The sequence below is a fragment of the Artibeus jamaicensis genome, unplaced genomic scaffold, assembly GCF_021234435.1.
Source record: "Artibeus jamaicensis isolate MK-2021 breed Jamaican fruit bat unplaced genomic scaffold, CSHL_Jam_final contig_402, whole genome shotgun sequence".
Lineage (NCBI taxonomy): Eukaryota > Metazoa > Chordata > Mammalia > Chiroptera > Phyllostomidae > Artibeus > Artibeus jamaicensis.
This window is the reverse complement of record NW_026521818.1, coordinates 19,492,054-19,517,731: the sequence shown is the minus strand read 5'-3', so window position 1 is coordinate 19,517,731 and position 25,678 is coordinate 19,492,054. Positions and strand designations below refer to the sequence as shown.

Here is a 25,678-nt window from a genome sequence, read left to right as displayed (position 1 = left end):
TAAAAGTTCATACATTAAATATTTCCAGATATTCCAGTGATATCATTACTTACTTTTGCTTCCCACTCCATTCCAGCTACTGAGATACCTAAAAGGATCACCACAGTAATGGCTCCAATAATCCTGATGTCATTGATGTCATCGATCATAAAAAGGGAATGCTCCTGGCAAAAGGACATTATAAATGTAAGATCAAGATTAGTTATTTTAGGTAAACTCTCTCATTCTTCGGAAACATTTTAGAGCTATCACAGTGCCTTACATGTAGAGGTCAAATAAATGCCTAGTTAATAAATGAATAAGACAACCTATGTAAAGTATCTGATGACATCGAAATATCAAATTAATGCTACATTTAATCAGATGCAGTAAATCAAAAAATGAATTCCTAACAGTAAATAAAAATCATAATATGACTAAACTGTACAACTGTTAGGATTTTCTTAAATTACATAGAAGAAATATTTTGCATTCATTGTGATTAGTGAACTCCTGTTTGAAATGGCCTTTTAGTTTTTGTAAAGGTAAGAGATGAATATACTTTCATGCAGTTGTCCAAATACACTGTTCCCATTCTATGAGCAAAAAAGTATTTGTGTTTTAGTATCGATGAAATTAAAAACATATACTACAATAAAATATCTGCAACAAAACCCCTCATAAACTACATTAAACAATAAAAGAACAAGAACTTGATCTGTTGCTTGTTTACTTACAGCCCTCCTTTCCTTCATCCTTTTGGCCTCCACCGACAAGGTCAATGTAATCTAAGTATCAGCTGTTTTCAGATTTTACACTTCCTAACGTACCACATACTACTGCAGAAGAAGCCCTTCAGCAAACTAACAAGAACTGTCCATTGAGGTTCCTCTCATTTAATAATACTGAATCCTACTTTTCTTCTACTGCTTTAACTATACACATCCAATCATCCTTTTCCAACAAGTTCTCTTCTAAACTGCGGAACAGTATTATCAACTACTTTCTGGCCAGCCCTACTTAGATACCCTGCTGGTTCCTCAAATTACACATCTAAAACCAAACTGTCCTATGTTCTCTATCTCAAGTGAAGGCTATTGCCTTCCATCTAAATCCCCAACCCAGAAATCTGTGTATAAATCTGAAGTCCTTCTCATTTCTCCCTCCCATTACCATCAACCCACTTATTCAACATTTTTAAAATCTGTCAAAGTCACCCCCATCTCTCCAGCCCCTCATCATTTTCTTAATATATGCTACATCTCCTCTCCCAGCACAGCTACAGCAACCTTTTAAATGGTCTCCATCTGCAGTTGTGTTCCCTCAATCCACTCTACACTGTGGTCAGATATTTCATTAGGTCATATCACGATATTTCATCAAGTCATGGTCCCCAACTCCAATCAAGAGAAGACCTAACTTGATGTTGAACAAGAATCTTCCTGGCTTGATACTTTTTCCTCTCTCTAGTATTAAATCTATTAACACTAGATTGCCACTTTGTATTCCAGTCATACAGAAATATTTATAATTCAACACATCATACTCCACCCCTTCCAGGCCTGTTTCCTTTTCTGCCCCTTCCCCTCATGCCACATCCCACCTTTCCTAGCAGCCTGCTAAAATCTAGACTCCCCTTCTCAACACTCTTCGGTCACCCCCATTTATGGACGGTAAGTTAAGTGATCTACTCCCTCTTTGTGTTGCCAAGGTCTCCTACAGTTACCCACTTCTGACATTCTATGATTTTCCTCTGTCTACCTAACACACTGAAGTTCTCGAAGGGTGAGTTTTGTGTTCATCGCTGCTTTCCTAGCACATAATATGTTGAGTGGCACATGAGCCCTCAGTAAAGATGTGGGAAACAAACGACCAGAGGAAAGGTGAATTACCTTCAGCAACTCCACCACAGTTTCTGCAAATCCAACCACATACATAGCAACTGCAACAGCATTGGCAAAGGCGAAGATTAGGCCAATTGCACCACCAAATTCTGGACCTAGACTTCTAGATATTAAATAATATGCTCCTCCTAAAAAAAAGGGAAAAAATGACAGTACTCAAATTAGTATTTTAATTGTCCAGAACAAAGACAGACCTCCTTCAAGGAAGAGGAAATTCTGCAGCAGGCGAACTTCACACTTGAACTAACTACACCATCAATCAGCTCCTCTCTGGATCTACAGACTTGCAAGCCTACTCTGTAGGTTTTGGACTTCTCAGCCTCCATAATCATGGGAATCAATTCCTTTAAATAAATCTCCACACACACCCTATTGGTTCTGTTCCTCTGGAAAATGATAATACAAATATATTACAAGATAAATATACAAAAATCAACCGTTTTCCCACATACTATCAATGAAACAACTAGAAACCAAAATTTTAAAAAGTAACATATAATATACTCAAAAACAGGAAATACTCAAGTCTAAATCTAAAAATTATTTGCAAGATCTTTGTACTGACAACTTAAACCCCCAAAAGAACAAAATAGATATACCATGTTTATGGAATGGAAGACAATAGTTAAGATGTTTATTCTCTCCAAACTGATCTCTAGATTCAACACAATTCCAATCAAAATCCCATTAGGATACTTCACAGAAATCAACAAGGTGATTCTAAAATTTACATGAAAAGGTACTATATGAAGAAGTACTAGAACAGCCAAAGCAGTTTTGAAAAATAAAGTTAAAAGACTCACACTACCCAGTTTCATGAATTACTATAAAAGGTACAGTACCAAGACAAAGAGGTAATGTATTAAGGATAATGTACAGATAGTGGACTAGAATAGATTCCAGGAACAGAATCACACATGCAGGGTCAATTAATATTCCCAACTTAATACATAATTGACATATAACATTTTGTACAGTGTGATGATTTGATACATATACATTCAAAATATTTTTAAAATAAGGCTATTTAACACACCCTTCACCTCATACAATTATCATTTTTTATTGTTGTTATGGTAGGAATACTTGAGATCTATTCTCTTAACAACTTTCAAGTATATAACAGTATGTTTTACTACAGTTTTTATGCTACATATTGATTCCCAGAATTTATTCTTCTTGTAAGTGGAAGTCTGTACACTTTGACAAATATTTCATTACTCTCTCACCCCACAACTCCTGATAACCACTTTTCTACTGTTTCCATGAGTTAAGCTTTTTTAGATTCCATTTTCTTTCTCTAATTCATTTCACTTAGCATAACACCCTCAAGGTTCATCCACATTGTTTGTTGCAAATGGCAAGATCTCCTTCTTTTTGATGGCTGAATAATAGTTCTCTGTGTGTGTATATACACATATACATCACCCATCAGTGAACACTTAGGTTGTTTTCATGTCTTGGCTATTATGAATAATGCTGCAATGAACATAATGAACACAGAGATGCAAACACCGCTCCCAAATAATAATTTCATTTCCTTCGAATACCGGAAAGGAGGATTGCTGGATCGTGTCATAGTTGTATTTTCTGAGGTACCTCCACACCGTTTTCCTGAGTGGCTGTACCAATTTACATTTGAGACAATGCACAGGAGTTTGATTTTCTCCACATCCTCACCAACTTTTATTATCTAGTCTTTTTGATAATGCCATTCTAACAGGTATAAGGTGATAGCTCACTGTGGTATTGATTTGCATCTCCCTGATGATTAGTCACATTATACCTTTTCATGAACTTGCTGTCATCTTTGAGAAAATGTCTCTTCAGGTCTTCTGCCATTTCTTAGGTTGTCTTTTCATTTTTGTTTCTTTTGTTATGCAGAAACTTTTAATGTTTTCTTGTTTGTTCTCGTTTTTCCTTTATAAAGTCTTCCTATCTATCTATCTATCTATCTATCTATCTATCTATCTATCTATCTATCATCTATCTATTTTTGTGACTCCCAGTAGCACAAATACAGAAATCATTTTATTCACTAAGTCAGGAAGTTCTTAGTCTCAGATGATCCAACCCATGTCTTTTTTTTTGGGGGGGGGGGGTTAATCTTTACTGTATCTTTTCTCCATTACCATTTAATCCCTTTATGCCCTCCTCCCTGCAGCAATCACCACACTGCAGAAGCTTTTTAGTCTGATGTAGTCTCCATTTGTTAATTTTTGCTTTTTTTCTGGTGCTTTTGGCATTATATCAAAAAAATAAAAAATTACTGCCAACACCAATAGCAAGGAGCTTTTCCCTTATGTTTTCTTCTAGAAATTTTATAGTTTCAGGTCTTACATTTAAGTCCTTAATGCTTTTTGAGTTAATTTTGATGAGTGGTATAAGAAAGGGATCCAATTTCATTCTTTTACACGTTAGTTTTCCTAACACCCTTTGCTGAGCAGACTATCCTCTTTCCCACTGAGTATTCCTGGTAACCTTGTCATACATTAGGTGCCCATGTAGTCTGAAATCAGGAAGTACAATGCCTCCAGCCTTTTCCTTTCTCAAGACTGCTTTGGCTATTCAGAGTCTTTGTGGTTCCATATTTATTTCAGAATAATACTTTCTATTTCTGTGAAAAATGCCATTGGAATTTTTTTATTTGTATCACCTAACTTGAGATGTTTTATTTTTTATTTAATTTATTGGGGTGACAGTGGTTTGCAAAACCATATAGGTTTCAAGTGTACAACTCAGAAAAACATGTGCACACTGAATCATGCATCTCTCACCCCAAGCAAAGTATCTTTTGGTCCCCATTTCCTCCACTTTGTCCACCTCTACCTACCCCCCAACCCCCTTTCCCTTTGGCTACCTGCATCTTTGTGTTACATATAACACACGTATACAGCATGTATATTTAAATATATATATATATATATACCAATAAAAATAACCCAGCACAAATAAGGCCCCCTTTTTTATTATAAAATCATAAGCATATAATTCTGTAATATAAAAATATGACACTTGAGCACACATATGACATTTCAGATAATGTTCTAATTAAAACTATGAATTACTACACCCATATTATTACCCTACCAACCACATTCAAGCAGGCATTACTTCTGCTGGACCCTGAATATGGTTTTTTGCTTAATCCCTTCACCTCCTTTCATCTGGTCCCCACTGACAGCTGTCAGTCTGTTCCCTGCGTCCATGCCTCTGTCTCAAGTATTTTGTCAGTTTATTTTGTTCTTTAGATTCCATATATAAGTGAGGTCATATAGTATTTCTCTTTCTCTGACTACCTTGAATTGCATTGAATCTACAGATGGTGTTGGGTAATTAGGGTCCATTAAATTTTTTTCTACAAAAGTGCAAAAGCAATTAAATAGAAAAGGGATAAAGTTTTCAACAAATTGTGCTGCTAGAGTAACTGGACATCTGTATGAATCCTGATTCCCATTTTGTACCATATACAAATATCAACTAAAAGTGATGATAGATGTAACTGAAAACCTAGTTATAAAACTTCTATAAGAAAATCTTTGGGATCTTTGGTTAGGCAATATTTATTAAATACCAAAAAAGAAAAAAAGTGATAAATTAGATGTAATAAGTACTGTTCTTCAATGACACCATTAAGGGAATGGAAAAACAGGCCATATATATTTTGGTTATTGTTCTAGGAACTACATTCTAACACCCTGACTTACAAATACACAGTAAGAAGTCTGCCTGTTAATGTTTGGCAAATTTCCTCTGTTCTGTTGCCATTATTATATCAAATAGGTAGAGGCAAAGTAACAAACATGGAATCTTCAGATCAGAATTGGGTACTACTACATTATCATTATGACTGAGCACCTGAATAAGTTAAAATTTGAAAGCAGAGACATATAACCTGGGGTGGTGAACACACAATACAATATACATCTGATTATAGAATTATTTACACTTGAAATCTGTTAAGTTTATTAATCAATGTCACCTGAATATACTCAATAAAATATTAGTAAATAAAAGCAAACACACCGCTCTAATTCTATGGTAGACTATTTGGGGAACTAAGTTAAAGTAACTTTAATCATTAAAGATTGGCAAAATTGAAATGTTTCAAAAATTATTTACAATTATTTGCCAGATTCACATCTGAGCTTCTTAAGGCATGTAAGTTGTATTTTACTGAACTGAAAACATAATGTTATATTTAAGTCCAGCTTCTTCAAACATTTCTTTGATAGGAAAAGCTACAATTTCAAAGAAATTAGCAATGGAAGGGAAGAAGTTTGGAGCTGAATTCTAACCTACAACTCCTTGCTTGGTGATGATAGAAATTAATAAAGTTATATAAGGGACTTGTTAACCTAAAAATAAAATGCTCACTTTCAAAGTGAGAGGTAACTGAACATTTATTGAGATTAGTAAGAATGGCTATTCAGGAAGCACTGACTGAGGCAGCACCCCGAACAGTGCTCCAACTAGGTGACAAAGGCAGCTGGTATTTGTGCAAGGGGGAAAGGGAACAATTACAACATTAGAAGGTGGGCATTTCTATTGGTGCAGGTAACATACAGACTAAAAAAAAATTGACAGCTGATGGTAATCTGATTATACCAATACAGAAAGCACTTTTCTGTCACAACATTTGAAAAATGTTAGCTTTTTGCTTTCAATGTTTGGCTTTATCCTACCAAAATGAAGAGCTCTTCCATTATTTCAGATAAAAGAAAAAGAAGTATATAGAGGTAATTCTGACATATTTCAGATATTTTAAAAAGATTAAGTAGTATAATCTGCATAAAATTTACTTTTGTTGGAAAATGAGTATAAATTATTCCATTTTTGTGCTATCACCCACACAAATTATGAGACCAACAGCAATGCTGCATTAAATACAGTAACATATGTCAAGACCAGGGTATCATGCCCAGCAATGAGGTCTCAACAAATAATTGCCTCTATTACCTGAACATAAACTACAAGAAAACAGGATCTCATCTGATTTTCTTTGTTATAAACCCTATCACACACTGTTCGGTTATTTGTTGACTGACTGAAATACAAGTAATTTAACACTTTAACTTAGTCACAGAATATGAAGGTTTGTATTTATATTCTCAAAACTACCTGTCTAAAATTTTATATGACCTGGGTTTTCATTTGAAAATATACTGACTTCTGCTTTTAACATAATGCTCCAAAACAAAAAGTAGTTGAGGAATTTTTTCCCTTCTATTGCTCAGTTCATGTAACAAATGTGACTTAAAAACCAGAATTTAAGACCTGGCTGGTATAGCTCAGTGGACTGAGCACAGGCCTGCGAACCAGAGGATTGTGGTTCGATTCCCAGTCAGGGCACATGCCTGGGTTGCAGGCCAGTTCTCAGCAGGGGACGCACGAAAGATGACAGTACATTGATGTTTCTCTCCCTCTCTCCTTCCCCTCTAAAGATAAATAAAATCTTTCAGAAAACTGACCCCGAATTAAAAAAAAGAAAAAAAAAACAGAATTTTCACTTCCATCTTATAAAAAGCTGCCTGTGGTTGCCCTCTATTTCCTAAGTGGGTCATATCACAGATATAACTGAGGATGGGAGAACTCTGGTGTGTGAATCTAGGAAATGCAGATCTAAGCAAAAGTGGCTGCTGGCCAGGACCATCTAAGTTGCAGAACCTGTTGCACACAGCCAAATAAATTCTGTAAAATCCAAATCCTCATGAAGATTGATAGGACTTGCTGAACAGGAGAGAGCTCTGGGCAATACCTGTAGAACATAACTGTGTCTATCAGGGCGGGGACTGTGCCAGAGATGAAGGTAAGGTGTGAGGTCAGTTACTTGTCGCTGCTGTTCTTCTTCTGTGGAGACAGAGAACTGTGGGGATGACTCACTAACCTGCGGCTAGGAACTTACAAACAGCCCCCCAAATTATTATTAAAATCTAATCAAGCCTGAAACTAAACATTTTGTTATTTGTTGAGTTTGGGCTTTTTTCCAGAAATATTAAATATTCATAACTGGACATTATGACATGTTTACAAGCAGTTCATAGATTTAAAAACTACTTCCAACTGCAGATGCGGGGGGGGAGGGGCTCCTTGTGCTCTGAACGTGGCAGCTACGACTGAATGGGGGAGTCGGGGAGTGAGGTGGACTGAATCAACCTAACCTCTTCCAGATTGGTATCTGCTGTATCTCTGAATGGTACTTTTAAAGCCAATTTAAGGTTACTAGGTAATATTGAATCTCTCCCGTGGCAAAATGCACACAACATATTCACAAGTTCACATTTCATACACTTCCAGAGGGCTGGAAACAAACACATGCCTTACCAAACAAAAATAAAATATTATTCAGTATTAATAAAACATAGACATTATAATTCAGTTAAGAATCAAGATACATAAAATTAAACTATCAAGTCCTACCTCAAAATAGTTCTTTACATAAATAAGGTAACTGCACAAGTTTAAATGGGGCTCTTCAAATTGAAATTACTAACCAGAGCAACTCCAACTGGTAAGCAAAATCCTAGGTAAAACGTTGATTTCCCCATTAATTCCCTTATCAACATCTTTCAGTTCATAGGAAATTAAGATGGGTCTCAGGAAACCAAAATAAATCCTGTCTTGGGTCTCCAGACGTCACTATTCCTACAGTATCCCTCCATTCCTCCTATCTAAGCCTTTGGCACCCTGGTCCTCCCCATCGTTCTGGCTCTGTTACCGTCCTCTGTGTGACCCTTTCAAGGGAAGCAGTCCAATCAAGTCCTCAGTGGTTGAGCTAGGGGAGATCCAATTCTTGGTCCCACCCTACTAAAACATCAGGTAGTTTATTGTTAAGAACAGTGAACGAAGTCACACGTATATATACATTGAGTTTCTTAAAGTTTGTTTTCAACCCTAATGCCCTATATCTTTTGCTCCTTAGAAAATTTTGTTGAATAAAATCCTGTTGTTCCAGGGAGATTCCCAATCTGGAATTTGCTGTTGTCCTCCTATAGTGTCATTTAGTAAGTTTCTCTCTCCCATGCATGCATATTATATAAAATGATTCCTGGAGCTGCAGGTATGATGCGATTCAGGTTTGATTTGTGGGGAAACAATACTTCCCGGGTACTCTTACTGGGCAAAGGGTTTACAAAGTTGTAATATTCTAATTCCTTCCTTCTTCTCATATTAAGTATATTATCAAAACTTTAAAAATCTTTTATTAATTTCTTGGTTACCTTGAGTCCAAGGAAGGAAACTTTCATTCAGAAAAGCTTTGTTCAACATTAGATTCCTCATCTTTATCAATTTCATAGCATTCCCTAGCATTCCTCAAAGGTAAAAACATATTTTTGTATGTGTGTGGTATCTGTGAACTTATGAATTGTATGTTTTCATCCAAATCAGTTATTTTTAGTAATAGTATTGCTGTTCAAACTGTGAAAACTTCAGTCCCTATTAGCTTCTTCAAGCTGACTCCTGGGTCCTTTGGACATAAAATTATTAACCTTTGTTACCTTCCTTACTTTCTGATGTGAAAGGATGTCTTAAACCCCCAGCACATTTCTTGCTCAGATCTGGAACCAACAACCTCTTCTCCAAGGTCCCCTGGTTCCGTTGAATAGAAATATACAATGTGGGCACCAGCAGTGCTCACTGCTACTGGGCTGATTATTTGTTACAGGTGATTTTGTGGACAAAAATTGCTACAGAGTGAAGCAATGTATACTTTTGCGATAAAATCTATGGGTCATACTGATCTGTTACTTTCAATTTAGAATCGAGAATATAGGGTGCAATGTAATCTTATCAGTTTAATGCCTGCATTTACTTTCTCCCATGTGGAAAATACTGTTTTCTCAGGAAACCAATAAATCCTGTTAGGGGTCTCTCTCCAACTCCATGAAGCACTTAACAGAGAAGACAGAGGGGCTTACATTCACTGAAACAATCTCCAAGAAGTGTTCAGTGTAGATGATACAACTCATTTATATTCTGTAAAGAATCAGCCAGGTGTCCAAAGTCACTACTGACAAGTGATACTGAATGCCACCTAACAAAGCTTCAAAGTATTTGGTTATTTTCTTTAAATTAAAGCCTTTTAATTTTTTCCTGTTTAGGTTTCATTATTTCAACAAATGTATTTCCCTTCTCATGTGTATGAATATCTGGTAATAAGAATTCAGAACTGTATGATGCAATGGAGTTTTCCTGTAGCTCCTTCCTTTGTGAGCTGATTCTATGATTTTGAGGGAACTTGGGCAAAACTGCAACATACAGTAATTTGTTGGGACACATCGCTATGCACTCCACATTCTCATACCTCCTTTGTGTCCTAGGACTGAAACAAGACAGTCTCTGAGATAGATATATTTGTGAATATATGAAAACTACTGATAGTATTTAAAGATAAAATGGGTTTTTAACCACAGGGCAGGAAAATCTATACCCCCCCCAATAAGTTTTGATTCACATGGAGAATGGCCTGGGGTTCATGCTGCCGGTGGCTTCATGCCCCACTCCTCTTGAGGCTCACAACCTTGATTCAAGATAAGGAGAAATTCTCTGATGATTTTCCTGATCCCTTCAAACACCCAACCCCCCATTCCCTTTCTCCTTCCATTCCATTCCGATAGTAGCAGAAGGAAATGAAGCACGGGGCACCTAGTACACAAGAAGTCAAAAAGCACCTTTTAGTGTTGTCTGATAACTCTTTGGACACATCCACACCTTATGCCCCAATGTTGTTTAATCCAGACTTCATGCTCGCATGAAACCTCAGCAAACGGTGATCATGTCCAGCATAGTCGCAATCATACTGATGTAAGCTACCAGCTTCCCCCAGGACCACAGTGATCTGAATCCTCTGATGTATAAGAAATATGAAGATAATGGGGGAAAATAGGTCTCAATCTGGGTCTCTCTCTACCCAAGAAAACTATAAATCAGAAATTATGTGTATATAATATCCAGTACAGGTCTGGAAAATAGTTGAGACAGATGGAACAGGTTGATACTTTTCTCAGCTGATTTGCTAAGATGACTTTACAGAGGCTAATACATATTTCTTCTTTCTCTAGCTGAATGATGAGTTTCTGTTTGGAAAATAGAATTCTTTTCTTCTTGTTCTCAGGGGTCCTGGGTCACTCTCCTAGTCTCCTGGGTACTCTTCCTGTGAGGGTAAAAGCTTAACTAGGCACATTTTGTGAATTCCAATGGAAGAGGCCTCAGGCACCCACAGAAAACAGCTAGAGTTGAGGGTATGAATTCAGGGTCCCAGAGATAACCCACAAAAGTTGTTAGATAATGTAGAAAGAACTGTGCCTAAGTTTCCCTCAATGTGAAGGAAAGAGGTTCCATTTGTACAATACAGACCAAATACAAAACGACCCTTAAGCTCTACTGATACCAGGGCTGAGGCCTAGGAGGCAGCCAAGGGGCAGCCTGGTGAAGGAAAAACCTAATGAGAAGCTCCATTCTTGCTACCAAACACAACGAGCACCCTAAATAACTTAAATAAAGCACATATGCTGTGTATGAATGGGTCAATATAAACTTTTACATTCAAATATACTAGCTTGAAAGTGCTCAGTAACAACTTTCTTATCTATATAGACTGATATATTGCTTTTTAAAGGTAAAAAAATAAGATTTAAATCTCATTTTTTTAAGTAATAGTAATCTAATGGCAATGATATAAGAAGACTCAATTTACCTCCTCGTACAAATCCATTCGTCGCTATTGCTGAAGTAGACAGTCCTGTGATGGTTGTCACGACAGTGGCCATCATTATTACAAGGACCGACAGACCTTTAGAGAAGAAAGATGAGACTGAGAATTTCACTCCCATTTAAACCTGCCATATTTAGAACTGGTTAGTCCAAGTACACTAAATTTCAAAATAATTACCTTATTTTTATCCCATTTTAGAAAAATAAGATCAGAATTATGAAAAAAGTAATATTAAGACAATAGTCTTGTACAAGGAAATCAAAGCTTAGCACGATTCCCACTGCTTCTATTTGGTAGGTTCAGAGCCCAGACAAGCACCACGTTACTTCTGTTTATTCATCCTTAAATGAGTCAAGCAGTAGGTAACTCCACTTACCTATTCCAGCTTGACCTACAATCCATGATAATCTAATAAAGAGCATCACACCCCAAATGTTTAACATACAACGTACCTGGAAAAGGAAGAGAGGCTGAGTCACAGATGAAAAAAAGTGATCAAGTATACAATACAGCATAAATGCTATACTAGCCAAAAGTAGGATAACTACATTTAAAGTATAGGAAGTCATTCTAAATATAACTCTTATCCCAACCTTTCCTTTAACAGTTTTTTAAAAGAGGTTAAAGAGAACCTCTTAGCTTAAATTAGCTTCAATGTGAGCTAATGCAATAAAAGTATAATGTAATACGTGACTGTGTGTATATGTCCATACACACGTCCATCACAATTATCTGAAGGACCAGAGCAACTGAACAAGAAAGCTAGACTTCAGTCCTTAAAAAAAGTATTTCATGTTTCCTTTTGTCAATGCACATAAGCTTAATTTTTGCTTTCTTAAAATAATACCCTCTTTTCATTTCTACTATGTATTACATATTTGCCAACACAAAACGCCAATTGTTCACATATCTTTCAAAAATCCTAACTATTTGTGAGATAGTTGCCTAGTTTACTTTTACTTTTGTTTACTATGCTCATACACAGAAAATAGTCTAAAATACTAAAATCTAAGAATAGGCAAACTAAACTATCTGGAGCTTCACATTCACTCTATTGATTGGGCAATAAAATCACTACTACAACTGACTTTCCCTCTACTTCTCCCCTAAATGTTAATACAACTCCAATTAATTGCTTTCGAAGTCCCAATGAGAGGTCATTTTAGTCTGTCTACTCTAGTCAAACAGAAACTTACCTTAGTGCCTGTTCAAACACAGAAAAACAGAAGTAAATCTGAACCTTAATTTTAACACCTAAAACTGTCTGTTGACATGAACTCGACACTGAAGAAACAGATTTTGTCTTTCTTCTGTTCCATGTAACCTCTAGACATTTCTCCTAAAGATAATGAGGTAGCAGAAAAGGAAACAGACATATTTCAGATCTACTGCCTGCTCAGCCTTCTTGAGTCTGATGCTCCCATCAACTTAACATCTTCCTACTTAACTACTGAAAGGTGACACTATGTGAAATTTATGAGGCAATAAAAATACAGTTTAGAGGTAATCAAGTATTAATTTGATTAAATTAAAATATAGTTCCCTTACTGAATTTAATAGGCACAAGGAAAGGAAGTTATTTATTAATTTTGTCTTCTATTAACTTTCAGATCAAAAAGTTTAAAGAGAAAAAAAAGACTTCTCTCGAGAATTTGAGCATACTATTAAGACTTTATAATAAATAGAAATGTTATAACTCTATAATGTAAGTCTATATGTACATACTAATACACCCTTGATCCAGCCAAACTTCACAACTCCTTTACTCTCTGCAGCATATGTGACCACGGCGTCTCTGGTTGGAGTACTTTCTTCCCCGTTTGCAAAGCCATCCTCAAATGGTTCCTGGTAATACATGGGAAAATGTGAATTAATGCTTAAGAATTATTTAAAATTTAAAATCATCTGATAACAACAAACATTACTAAATGCACTTAGCCATGTTCTAGAAAGACATTACTTCCAAGAATGGTTTCTGAATATTTTACCTGAGGAAAATATAAAGCAATGAATTGAAAAAAACTTACTAAGTTTTAAGAATTTAAATCATATGACAGTAAACCTATTATAATATTTTGAAGTTTTAATTACTCTTTGGCAGTGTCTGAACAACACAGTAAATACTGTTTGCTAAGAATAAGCCAGCTAGATCAGTCAATTCAGACCAGTTCAGACCTCTCTCCAGTCCACAACTTCTTACCGCCTTAGTTGGCATCTTTCCCACATCTGAAATTTCGACGTTAACAATTTAGAGCTCCTTTTAACTGCCAATGAACAGTTTTCTCTTTTTTAATCCACGACAGCAATATTCCCAACAACAGCAACATTCACTCACAACTCCTCTTTACTCCTTATCTGTATTCAGTCACTCAGTGCTGTTCATTATTTCCTTTGCGATTTGTCTCAGACTCAAACATGAACTGGTTGATACAATGCATTTCCCACAACCAGTGTGTCCTTCTTAGATTTTTGTATTTCATGTCTGATTCTAGAATTCTTAGTTTTTGTTCTCTATTTTCTTTTTTTTTTTAAGATTTTATTTATTTATTTTTAGAGAGGAGGGGAAGAGAAGGACAAAGAGAAGGAGAGAAACATCGATGTGTGGTTGTTTCTCAAATGCCTCCCATTGGGTACTTGGCCCACACACAACCCAGGCACGTACCCTGACTGGGAATCGAACCAGTGACATTTCGGTTCACAGGCTGATGCTCATTCCACTGAGCCACACCAGCCAGGGCTTATTCTCTTTTCTCTCTCCAAGGTTCTTAACTTTTGTTCAGTCCTAGCACAACCATGTCATGACAAATTTCAAAACCAGTAACAGTACCTTAAACAGGTTGTAAAGGGTAGAGGGAGGTGTTGGAAAACAGAAAATAGTCTAGACCTAGAATCATGTCTCTAACATTATCCGTGTAGTTGCTCGTCTACCCATACTCTCAAGAGCAGGGAACAAAACCCAGCTGTATTGCAAACATCATTCTTTAAATGCAGATGAGCCAGCTAAATTAATTATCATTTAATCCTGAAAACCATGGCCTAGATTTCCTATAGTACATTTAAAAAAAAACAAACATTTTCAGTAGCTGATACCCTCTAGTGAATACTGAATGTTCACAGAAATGAGCTATAGCAAGTTCTGTTACTACAGAGAGCAAAATCTGTAACATCATCCAAACTTCCTTATTTTCCCTGTCCAGTATCTGTTAGCCACATAGGGTCATTTAATTCTGTTTAACACATTACATGCTTTTTCAAAGTACTATCAATCCAAATTAGCTCTTTGATTCCAATGTATATATCTTAACTTCTGCTAATTTTAGATTCTTTTGCAACAGAAAAAATATTGTAGTAAGTTAGATGCAACAATGCCATTAAGTGCATCTTTTGAAAATCACCTTGGCTTTTTAATGATGTTAAGGGAAAAATAATCAAATTTTCAACTTATCCCCATGTTTGCATTAACAGACAGAGCTATAACTTCAACTATGTGAAATATATAGCAAATAAATTCAAAGATCACTAAGAACTTAAAAATGAACTTTAATGTTAACCCCTTCTGATAGTTCACAAATCTAAAACAGATCCTAAGAGAAACTAATTATAATAATTGCCCTTTCAAAAAACAATTCCAAAACTACCTACTGTATCAATGATTACTGTACTAGACTGTAAGGGATGCCTTAGGCTTTTGATGCCTACCTACTCCCACAAAACCTTTTTTTTTAATCTAGCTTTTTAAAAATATTTATTTATCTTTAGAGGGGAAGGGCAGGAGAGAGGGAGAGAAACATCAATGTATGGTTGCCTTTCGTGCGTCCCCTGCTGGGAATTGGCCTGCAACCCAGGTATGTGCCCTGACTGGGAATCGAACTGTGATTGTCTGGTTCGAAGGCCTGTGCTCAATCCACTGAGCTACAACAGCCTGGGTCACAAAATCTTTTGTTATCCCTATCTGCGATCTTTTTAAAAAGCTTTAAGATACAGTGTACAAACCACATAATGTACCCATTTAAAACACACGAGTCAATGATTTTTAGAATATTCAATGTTGTGCAATTATCACCACAATCGACATTTTCACCACCCCCACAAAAAGCCCCATACCCATTACAGTCACTCACCACGGCCCCTTTCCTCCAGCTCCTGGCAATCACTTACCAGCTTTCTATCTCTGTGGACTTGCTATTGTGAAAGTTCATACAAATGGGATAACAAAATCGTACAATATATGTAGCCTTTGTGTGTGGCTTCTTTCACTTAGCATAATGTTTTTAAGGTTTTTCTGTATCAGTATTTAACTCCTTTTTATTGCCAAATAATATTCCATTTATGAGATTTTACTGTATTTTGTTTTTCCATCCATTAGCTGGTGATCATTTGGGTTAATTCCACATTTTGGCCATTATGACTAATGCTACTGTAAACATCTGTCTACAAGTTTTTATGTGGACTTGTTTTCATTTACCTTGGGTATACACCTGAGAACGAAATTTGGGGTCATGAATACGTTCTGAAATGACTACTTCTGGTCACTCTTCTCATCTCTTAGACAGTAGACTGTCACTCCTCATTTCAGTCCACGTACTGCCTATTGTTCTCTCTCCCTCCCTTAGACTCTGGTATGCACATGGAAACCAGTAACCATCACACTTGTTAGAAATATGTATAAATAGAAAAGAAAACTGTGACTCGGGGTCTGTGTAGCTCAATCACATGAGCAACACACTTTTGATTACTTCCACTGTCAGATGCATTCTAGATGGTCAAACATCAGTGAGGATCCCAAATTAAAAACATTCCTCATGGGGCCTGATGACTTAACTGTTCAATTGTTCAAAAAAAAAAAAAAACCCAAAACAAAAATGTTTGCCTCTTAATTCAATGAACTCTAATGTAGACAGCAGTTCCTTAGTTTTCATTCTAGGATATTTAGTACTGTTCATTTAAACTTACGAGAGACTATAAAATTATTACAAAACCTCCGAGTATTACCAAAGAGTATGTGTATAATATACACAAAAAGACATCTCTCTTTCCATCACTTTTAAAAGAAAACTTATGTCTGTATATGTAATAGGCTACTTAGCCTAAGACTAAGTATTGATGTAGGCGTCTTTTTAACAATGCAAAAGTATGCAGGCATCTTAAAATTTTTGTTGTGGGTGTTTATCAGAATTCCACTTCAAAGCTGAAGATTTATTAGCAACTATGCTAAGTTTCCACTATTCTGAGAACAACTACATTCAAAAACAAAGATTCTCCATAATGTATGAAATAGTATTTTAAAATAAAGATGGGTCCATATGAAATGAAAGTTCATCTTCCTCATCATGTTCCAATAGCTTTATTTCAAAAAATATGTAAAAAACATTATTATTTATAGTTCAATCATTATATTTAAATATAATGAAATTATGTTTATAATTGTATTAATTTCTTAAAGTAACAGGAAACCAAAGTAGAACACACATACAGGTTTCTCTCACATCCAAAAGTAGAAAGTGACTGTGAAATGGCATAAAGTGAAAAAGCAATTACTCTAAGACACATCTTGTCAGCAAACACACATTAATAAACAGACAAAGCACAGATGCCCCCAGACAGTTCAAAGCTTAGGATGGCCTGGTGCCGAGATGATGAACGTACTTCCCAGAGAGGCCGGTTGGTGGCGCCACTTCCCCTGAGCGCTGCCTCTACAATGGCTCACTGCAAAACAAATGCCGAATGCTATTTTCACTTTTTGCCTGTTTTTCATAAATGGAAAAATCCTCTTTGGATTTTTTTTTTCAGTTAGCAAAACCAGGCACTAATGCAGGTCTTTCGTAAATGCAAACTGGCATAAAGCAAATTTTCAAAAAGTAGGGGATACCTGTATTTTATTCCTTTAAATACATCCGTTTCAGAGAAATAAGTAAATTGTTGGGTAGGGCATTTGGTCTACACATTAAAAAACTGCACAAAAGCCTTATAATCAGGAAAGTTTCACATTTACAATTATGAACTATAAATTATGCTGATATAAAGGTATATAAATAAAATCTTCAACTTGCTTTTCATATAATGCATAAAATGTCAAAAATAGCATCATAAATGATTTTATGGACAACATCATATTAAATGAGGTAGGCCAAAATAACTTGGATTTATTTGGGAAAATAACCCTTCAAAAAGGGTTCTGAATCGACCAAGCATCGTGATTCTGAATCGACCAAGCAAGAATTGAGGGTGAGTCAGGTGAGAACAGAAAGGAGAAACAAGGAAAAGACCTAGGAGATAATGGAAGATCCAGATAGGAAGACCCTCAGGAACTAGAATTTCTTTTCTTTTTTAAAAATATATTATTAAAATATTAATTTATTTATTAGAGGGAAGGGACAGAGAAAAAGAGGGAGAGAAACATCAATCCGTTGCTTCTCTCACACCCCCAACTGGGGACCTGGCCCACAACCCAGGCATGTGCTCTGACTGGGAATTGAACCGGGGACTTTACCATTCAGGTTCGCAGGCCAGTGCTCAATCCACTAAGCCACACCAGCCAGGGCCTAAAATTTCTTAATGAAAGAAATAGAGAACTAGTAAATTATGTTAGCCTGAAAAGGAAATGATTAATTCAGTTGGACCCGTTAAATTTGAGGAGCCATGAGACAATTAAAGAGTTCTACCAGACAGTTAAAAAATTCATGACTGGAACTTAGGAGAGGGGCCAGAATAACAAGCCAGTGGGTGAAGCTATGGAAACAGAATGAAAAGAGAAACTTAGAGAGAAAACATGAGGAGGTGAACATTGTACTGGGGATACAGAAAATACAAGAATGAAAGAGAACTCTGGTCTCCATGGTCATTATTTCTTTGCAGGGAGTATAGAAAAGGAGAAGTTTTACACTGTAGACAGATAATCTCTTCTCTCTTGTATATTCAACTTTCCTCTTCAACTTGATCATTAATACCACTTAGTACATTCCTCATTATACACCAACCTAGCTTTACCCTACCACAACACTGAACTAGTTTTATAAACATCCAGAGAACTCTCTGCTGCCAAATCTAATATACATTTTCAGTCCCTGTCTCCCTGGACTTTTGAAACAATTGATGCCATTAACAACTCCCTCTTTCTTCAAACATTACTTGAAATACCATATTTTCTCCCACCCTCTTCTACCCAGAAATAAAATAGAAAAGTCCCTTCAAACACTTGATCCTACACCCATCTCCTTTTCTCACTGCTTGTTTTCTTCCTACTGCCATCTTACCAGACCTGAAGCTACAGGCACCATCCAAATGTGATAAATAGTAAGTGATGGCCCCGTTCATTTCCAGATCAGACCTCTCCTCTGAATTTCAGACGTGTGTGTAAATATTAATGTTGCCACTTAGATGTTTCATTACAATTACTATTCTAATTCTTAACAAATGGGATCAAGACGTTGTCAATGTACCATGAACAATTTTTCTTTAAATAAAAGAAAATAATTTCTCTTTTTTGATTAGTTTTTATTGCCTGATACTTAACTTTCAAAAAAGGAATGACAAGAAAGATAGTAAGTTCTTAATAATTAAAATTCTTTAATAATATAAAATGTATTTTAGATTTATTCCTTACTGCATATGACTTAAATGACAAGTTAATTTTTGGATATTGGGAACTGAAAAAATTTTGTAAATATTTAACTCACTGATTTAAATTATCTTTAACATGACAAAGTTCATATTTTAATTCTGCCTGACTTAAGAGAAAACAGTGTTCATAACACAGTGACTTTGTTTAATGATGATTTTTCAGGGAAAAATTCTTATAAAATCAAACTATTGTTTTTTTCCCTAACACTAGAATTTTCTTCACTATTCAGGTGACAACCTGTGATGAAATCAGATTTCTTTTTAAAATAACAAACAAAAATCAACACTTACTCAAAAATTTTTAGAAAACTTACAATGAAACGAACCTTAACCTGCTTTAACTAGCTCCTTAACCTCCAGTGTGGGATTGTGTTCTGTGGACACTATTACATCCTTCTCAGTCCCAGAAGTGCACACCAATGTGCTTCTTATTCTTAAATGCTTTAAGTACATATTACATTAAAATATCAGTTTTTCATCTTTTGTTAAACATCCCAGTTTCTAAGTTCATAAAAATTGTATCTCAAGGATATAATGCAACATAGCATAGGTGGTCTCTGCAATGTCAGGCCAAGGACTTAATACCCTTGAAAGGTGACTGCAAAAATCTGCTGGGGACCGCTCTGCCTGGTTTCAGGAATTGTAACTACCCCCCCCATGGCTGAGGATGAGCAAGCGACCTCTGGAATGCAAGCCACAGGAGACAAAGCTTGTCTCTGGTATTGAGACAAGCTGCCTCAGCTTCCTCTCCCTGCCCCCAAAGCATGGTCAGAAGTCAAAGGCGGTTAGGATTCCTCACAGCAGGGGGCAACCTAAACCAGACTTGATCACTAGGGAGGCCATCATGGAAGGACTGGTGGGGGGTGGGGGCTGCGACAAAGAGGGAGCAATGGACCCTTGCCCCCCACCCCAGCTATGTGACACAGCCCAAGTCCCCTTGCTTGTCCTCTGTGAGAAGCGCTTCCTGGTTCTAATCCACTTAAGCCTGAAAAACTGATGGGGAGAGGTGCAGCTCCTTGCCTTGCTAGAGTGGTATTGGGATAAAATCTGACATAAGAAAGAATTCTTAAAAATCCTGTGAAACATGCTTTGCTAACAGTGCTTTCATTCATATGTTAAGGGTCTAAGCAGGAAATGAGTATGTCTCCCAAAGTTTCTGCAAACCCCGACTCCGTTTCATGACAGACATTGACTCAAACTAAGCCCTCAGATTTCTCTGAAATGTTATCTACTGTTTGATCCTTGCCACCCTGTATTCCTGTGTATTACAACCCAATAAATGCCCCTGGAGGAAGGGGCTTAAGGCCTTTTTCCTGTGAGAAACTGGCCACCTCTCCTCCCCAGGCAGATCACGTCTTGTTAGTGTTTATTTTCATCCGTGGCAGACAGGGGTACTTGAGGGCAAAGTCACCCCCACAGAAATCAAGTCATATATGACCACATTTTCTTCTACAGTCAGTTAATAAAGGTGTTTATCATTGTGCAAAGAGACATCAAGACCATTTAAACAGTACAACTTCTAAATAAGTTAAAATACTAACAAAACGTATTTCTGGCAATGTTTATTACCAATCTATTCATTTTTCATACAAATTTATTGTTTTTACCGTTTAACTGGCAAAGGCTGGGCAAAAGGGTCTTTGCTCAGTAATTTCATACCATACTTGGCAAAAGATAATAACCTACTTTTTTTTTTTTTTTTGGAAAAAGGGAGAAATGCTTGAGTCTTTGTTTTGGTATTGTTCTAAAGAACAATTAAGCAAAGCTATACCAAAGTGTCCTTTAGGTCTTCTGGATGCCACAATATTGTTTCCAAGTAGACTTCAAGATGCTGAAATATGCACACTCTTTGAGGAGGAAAATATTCCATTGCCTTAACTGTATTTAATGTATTAAAATGTCCCAAATGATGGCTGACGTGATGTTATTTGCCAATTCTGAATTAGCAAAACAAAACAAAACAAAAAACAAAAAACCCTTCCCGGCATAAACCATAATCATATCCTTCCACTCATTCATTAAATACTTATTAATCTATTTTATCAGGCACCATACTAGTTACTTCCCAGCCCTTCTAGAGTTGATGTTTTTATAGTAGAGACTAGAGATGAAAGATATGTCTTCTAACTGTAATCCAAGACATTTTCCATTGTACCCATAAGCATATATTAATTTGAATGCTTAACCAATCAAAAGAGGTTAGATGTCTTTTTTTCAATGACACTCTCTTTTCAAGCTATCCTCTCTCTGAAAATCAGTTTCCTAATCTCTGAAATGGACATGGTAATCTCAGCCTCTAGTATCATCCTTTGGAGTCTTGAGGCTCTCTAAACAAGGATCAGTTTGTAATAAGATCGCCACATAAAGCAGCTGAGGCTTCTAATGTGATACAACTTGATCACAATACAGCAATTTAAATTTCATGCAGTGTCACATTTAAATGTGAGAATGTGGCTCACAGTTACATATTTCAAAAGAATGAGCAGGAACGATCCTTACTCCTAGGTAGCCTGGCATCGCAATGCCTGGCCATTTCAATAAGAACAAGATTATACACTCAGCTGACCCTCTCAAAGAAATGACAGCAGTTTCCCTGGAACCCGGTGCCTTTAGTGTCCATTCGACGCTGCTCTTGTGGCATCTGCTGAGAAGCTCAGATCTATCATATTATGGGAGGACCAAAGCTCTTACCAATTCTTGCAACTAGGGATCCTCTTCCTCTCCCTTCACTGCATCTCTGAAATATATATTGCATTAAATCTTGACCATGTTTTATGGACCCATTGTGGGTCTCTCCGCTTCTGTGTAAAGGTTCATTTATTTAGAGGAAAAAAATTTTTTGACAACACCTCTGCAAGTATAAAATGGTTCTTAAACTGGTAACAGTAACTGGCACAGTTGGTGTAAAGATTGTGTAAGATGATGTATTTGTTTGCAAAAAAATGAAAAGCTAGGGTGATTACTTACTGAAGATAAAGAAAATTGCAAAGAAAGAAAAAAATGAGAGCATTTCAGTTTTTCATTAAGACAAAGTTTCATGTATTGACTAATCATTTTCATGCTGTCACAAAGTGTGGGCCAAACAGTGACTAACCCTGCCAAGTGAAGACTAGGAAACTATACTGTGCCTAGCATTCTATTCTGTTCTGGGAAAAAAAATTTAGATCCCAATCACAATTCATGTACCTTTTTTTTTTTTAAGATTTTATTTATTTATCTTTAGAGGGGAAGGGAAGGAGAGAGGGAGAGAAATATCAATGTACAGTTACCTCTCGTGTATTCCCTGCTGGGAATTGGCCTGCAACCCAGGCATGTGCCCTGACTGGGAATCGAACCGCGAATGTCTGGTTCACAGGCCCGTGCTCAATCCACTGAGCTATACCAGCCAGGTTCATGTACCTTTTTACACAGTAAATCAACCTTACTAAATAATATAAAAGTGACAGAAAAAAAACAACATGAACAGGAAAAAATGTGTGTGTGGGGTACATAGCTATAAACTTTTAATGCATTTAACAACCGCTTACTTAGGAAGAAAGTACAGAGTAGAAGCTATGGTAGAGCATTTAGAAATTTTTAAATATACAAAAACATTTGCCCTCATCAACTCATCCAACTTCAAATTATTCTGGCAGTTCGTATCATTTAAATGCTAAAAAATTCTGGTAACTGCAACCACCAAAAAAGTCACAAGTCCAACATTAAGGAAGATCACAATATAAAACCAATATAATAATCCCTTCTAGAAATTAAGTTTTAAATCCTACCCCAATTTAACACTTGCATTAAATAAAAACAAGATGGAAAACCTGTTTAGCAGTTCAATACACTTTATTTCTATGTGTTTCTGAGCCATTCCCCCACAATTTCCTCTAACTACACAAACACTTGGAAAACACAACAGGGAAAAGGGGTGATTTTTTTCCCCACATTAACTGAACATCCCAATTCAATCCTGGATAAGAACTGGTTTGTAGGTTAAAAAATAATTTGGCTTTGCATATTTAGGGGTGAAGTGAAACCTCACATAGAATCCAATCCAATTCAAGTTTCCTGTGATATACACCAGATTTTTGTTTTGCTAAGTAATATCACAAGATACAATAAAATAGTTTTTCTGTCTTCAAGAACAAGAGTTTCTTATAAAATCTGGTTGTACATCTCTAAGTTTTGGTTACTTATTCTAAAGCAATAAACAAAGAGTTCTTAGTATGTGAGACCCTCATAATCTGTCTGGCTTACTTTGATAACAAATACTATTCACTGAAAGCCTACTGTGTGTCAGACATTTCCCTAATGCTTGGTGTCCTATTTTCCTGAATTGGCACATCTTTGAGGGGTAGGTACTATTTCCCTCCCTTAACAAATGAGGAAACAGTTTTTTGAGAGGTTAACTTACCCCAAATCACGTATCTATTAATGTGGCAGTGCAGAGAATCTTCCAAATGGTAGAATACACATCGCAGTGAGCCAAGGAAAATTACTTTAGGTATCTACTTTGAGCAAGGGAACTAAAGATGGACCACCCAACTCAGGAAATCATCCTGCTCAAACCTCCCAATTCCCCAGCTATTTTCACTCTTTACTTTGCTTCACCTTTCCCTTCTTCCTTTGCTTCCAAACCTAAAGGCTTCTGATATGGGCCTCATAAAAACAACAAGTTCTGCACTGGATGGCACCAGAAGGAAATTTTTTTTTTTAGAAACTGTGCTTTGCAGAAATCCCTCCAGGCTCCATAGCATCTGTGACATTCTGCCCTGTAGGACTGTTACAGACAGCTGCGTTGGATCGCCTGTGGAGACTGGTGTCCATGCATAATCCACCTAGAAGGCATGTCAAATGTTTAAGTACAAAACTGTGTACTAGATAAAGGTATGTGTGTATTTAACGGTGGAAGTTTACTTGGAGGCTACTGTGGTAGGGAGGGTAGGTAAAATGTGCCGATCATTCCGTTTCTATATCACCTAGGATTTTTTTCCTCCCAATTAAAAACCCACATTAGCTGCTTAACCAGCAATTCCTTTTAGTCAAATGTTATACTAGATCATACTAGGTTTTTGCTTCCCTTATTATCCTTTACCATTGCAACCTCTGGACCCACACCCTTTCAGGAAGGCTTGAAAAATAAAATTATCCACACAGAATTACTGGGATTCATCCTGTGTGGTTTCGTTACCACACAGTAAAACTTCCCATGATTAAAGGTAAATAGTAGTCTGTTTTAGAAGTGAAGTTTCTATATTTTTCTAATCATAGACATAGACCACTTTCCTATTTCTACTAATTTTCCTTTAAGTTTTTTATACACCCTCAAACTCCTATCCTTTCAGTTAGAAAATTACTAAAAGGGTTCCAACTAAAATATTTAATTAGATGATAATATTGCTCTATTGCTGAAATACTGGTTTTAAAGTATTTTCTCCCAGGGGACTTTCTGCTTGGTGTTCCCTCTACCTGTAATATACCAGGAACACGCCTGGGCTCCTTCTACCCTTTAGGTCTTAGCTTAAAAGTAGCCTCCTCCTTCCCCATCCACCCCACACACAGCTTCTTCTCATGAAGAACAAATAAATTGTAGCATCTCAGACAATGGAATAAAAATGAAATAGCAATGAAAATGAATGAATTATAAATACACACAGTGAGCAAAAGATGGCAGATAAAAATGTCCGGTATAATTTCACTTATATAAAATTTTAAAGCATGCCAAACTATACTGCAGTTAGTCCTTGAACAGTGTAGAAATCAGGGGCACCAACCCTGAGCAGTTGAAAATACACATATAACTTTTGACTCCCCCAAAACTTAACTACTAATGGCCTACTACTGACCAGAAGCCTTACCAACAACATAAATTAAGTCTATTAAAACATATTTTGTGCCCTGGCTGGTATAGCTCAGTGGATTGAGTGCAGGCCTGCGAACCAAAGCATCACTGGTTTGACTCCCAGTCAGGGCACATGCCTGGGTTGCAGACCATATTCCCAGTATGGGGTGTGCTAGAGGCAACCACAAATTGATGTTTCACTCCCTCTCTTTCTCCTTCTCTTCCCCATCTCTCTAAAATAAATAAAATCTTTAAAAAAAATGTGTACATTATATGCATTATATACTATATTCCTACAGTAAACTAAGCTAGAGAAAAGAATATTAAGAAAATCATAAGGAAAATACGTGTATAGGATTTCTTGAAAAATATCCATATATAAGTGGACCAGCACAGTTCAAACCGTGTCACTCAAGGGTCAACTATAATGTTGTTCAGGAATCCAGAACGGTAGTAAAAGCCATTTTGGGGGGAAAAATCAGGACAAAGTCCCAAGGAAATTATCGCCGTAAGTGCTGACAGCAGCCGCTTTGGTAGAGGGATCAGGAAAGAGCGCACCGAGGACTGCAGGGGGCGCCAGCAGCGGTCTGCTTCTTGCTCTGGGTGGTGGTCATTAATTAGGTTATACATTTA

At 36.5% G+C, this 25,678-nt stretch overlaps 1 protein-coding gene across 1 annotated transcript in view; it reads right to left on the bottom strand.

Moving 5' to 3' along the window:
• SLC12A2 (solute carrier family 12 member 2) overlaps positions 1 to 25,678 on the bottom strand; it is a 93,907-nt gene that overhangs the window by 51,262 nt on the left and 16,967 nt on the right. The window contains exons 2-6 of the mRNA XM_037138207.2: positions 13,324 to 13,443; positions 11,975 to 12,050; positions 11,581 to 11,676; positions 1,872 to 2,011; positions 54 to 164 (exon numbers count right to left, since the gene is read on the bottom strand). Of these exons, the coding sequence (XP_036994102.2) occupies positions 54 to 164; positions 1,872 to 2,011; positions 11,581 to 11,676; positions 11,975 to 12,050; positions 13,324 to 13,443 (543 nt within the window). The remainder of the gene's footprint in view (positions 1 to 53; positions 165 to 1,871; positions 2,012 to 11,580; positions 11,677 to 11,974; positions 12,051 to 13,323; positions 13,444 to 25,678) is intronic.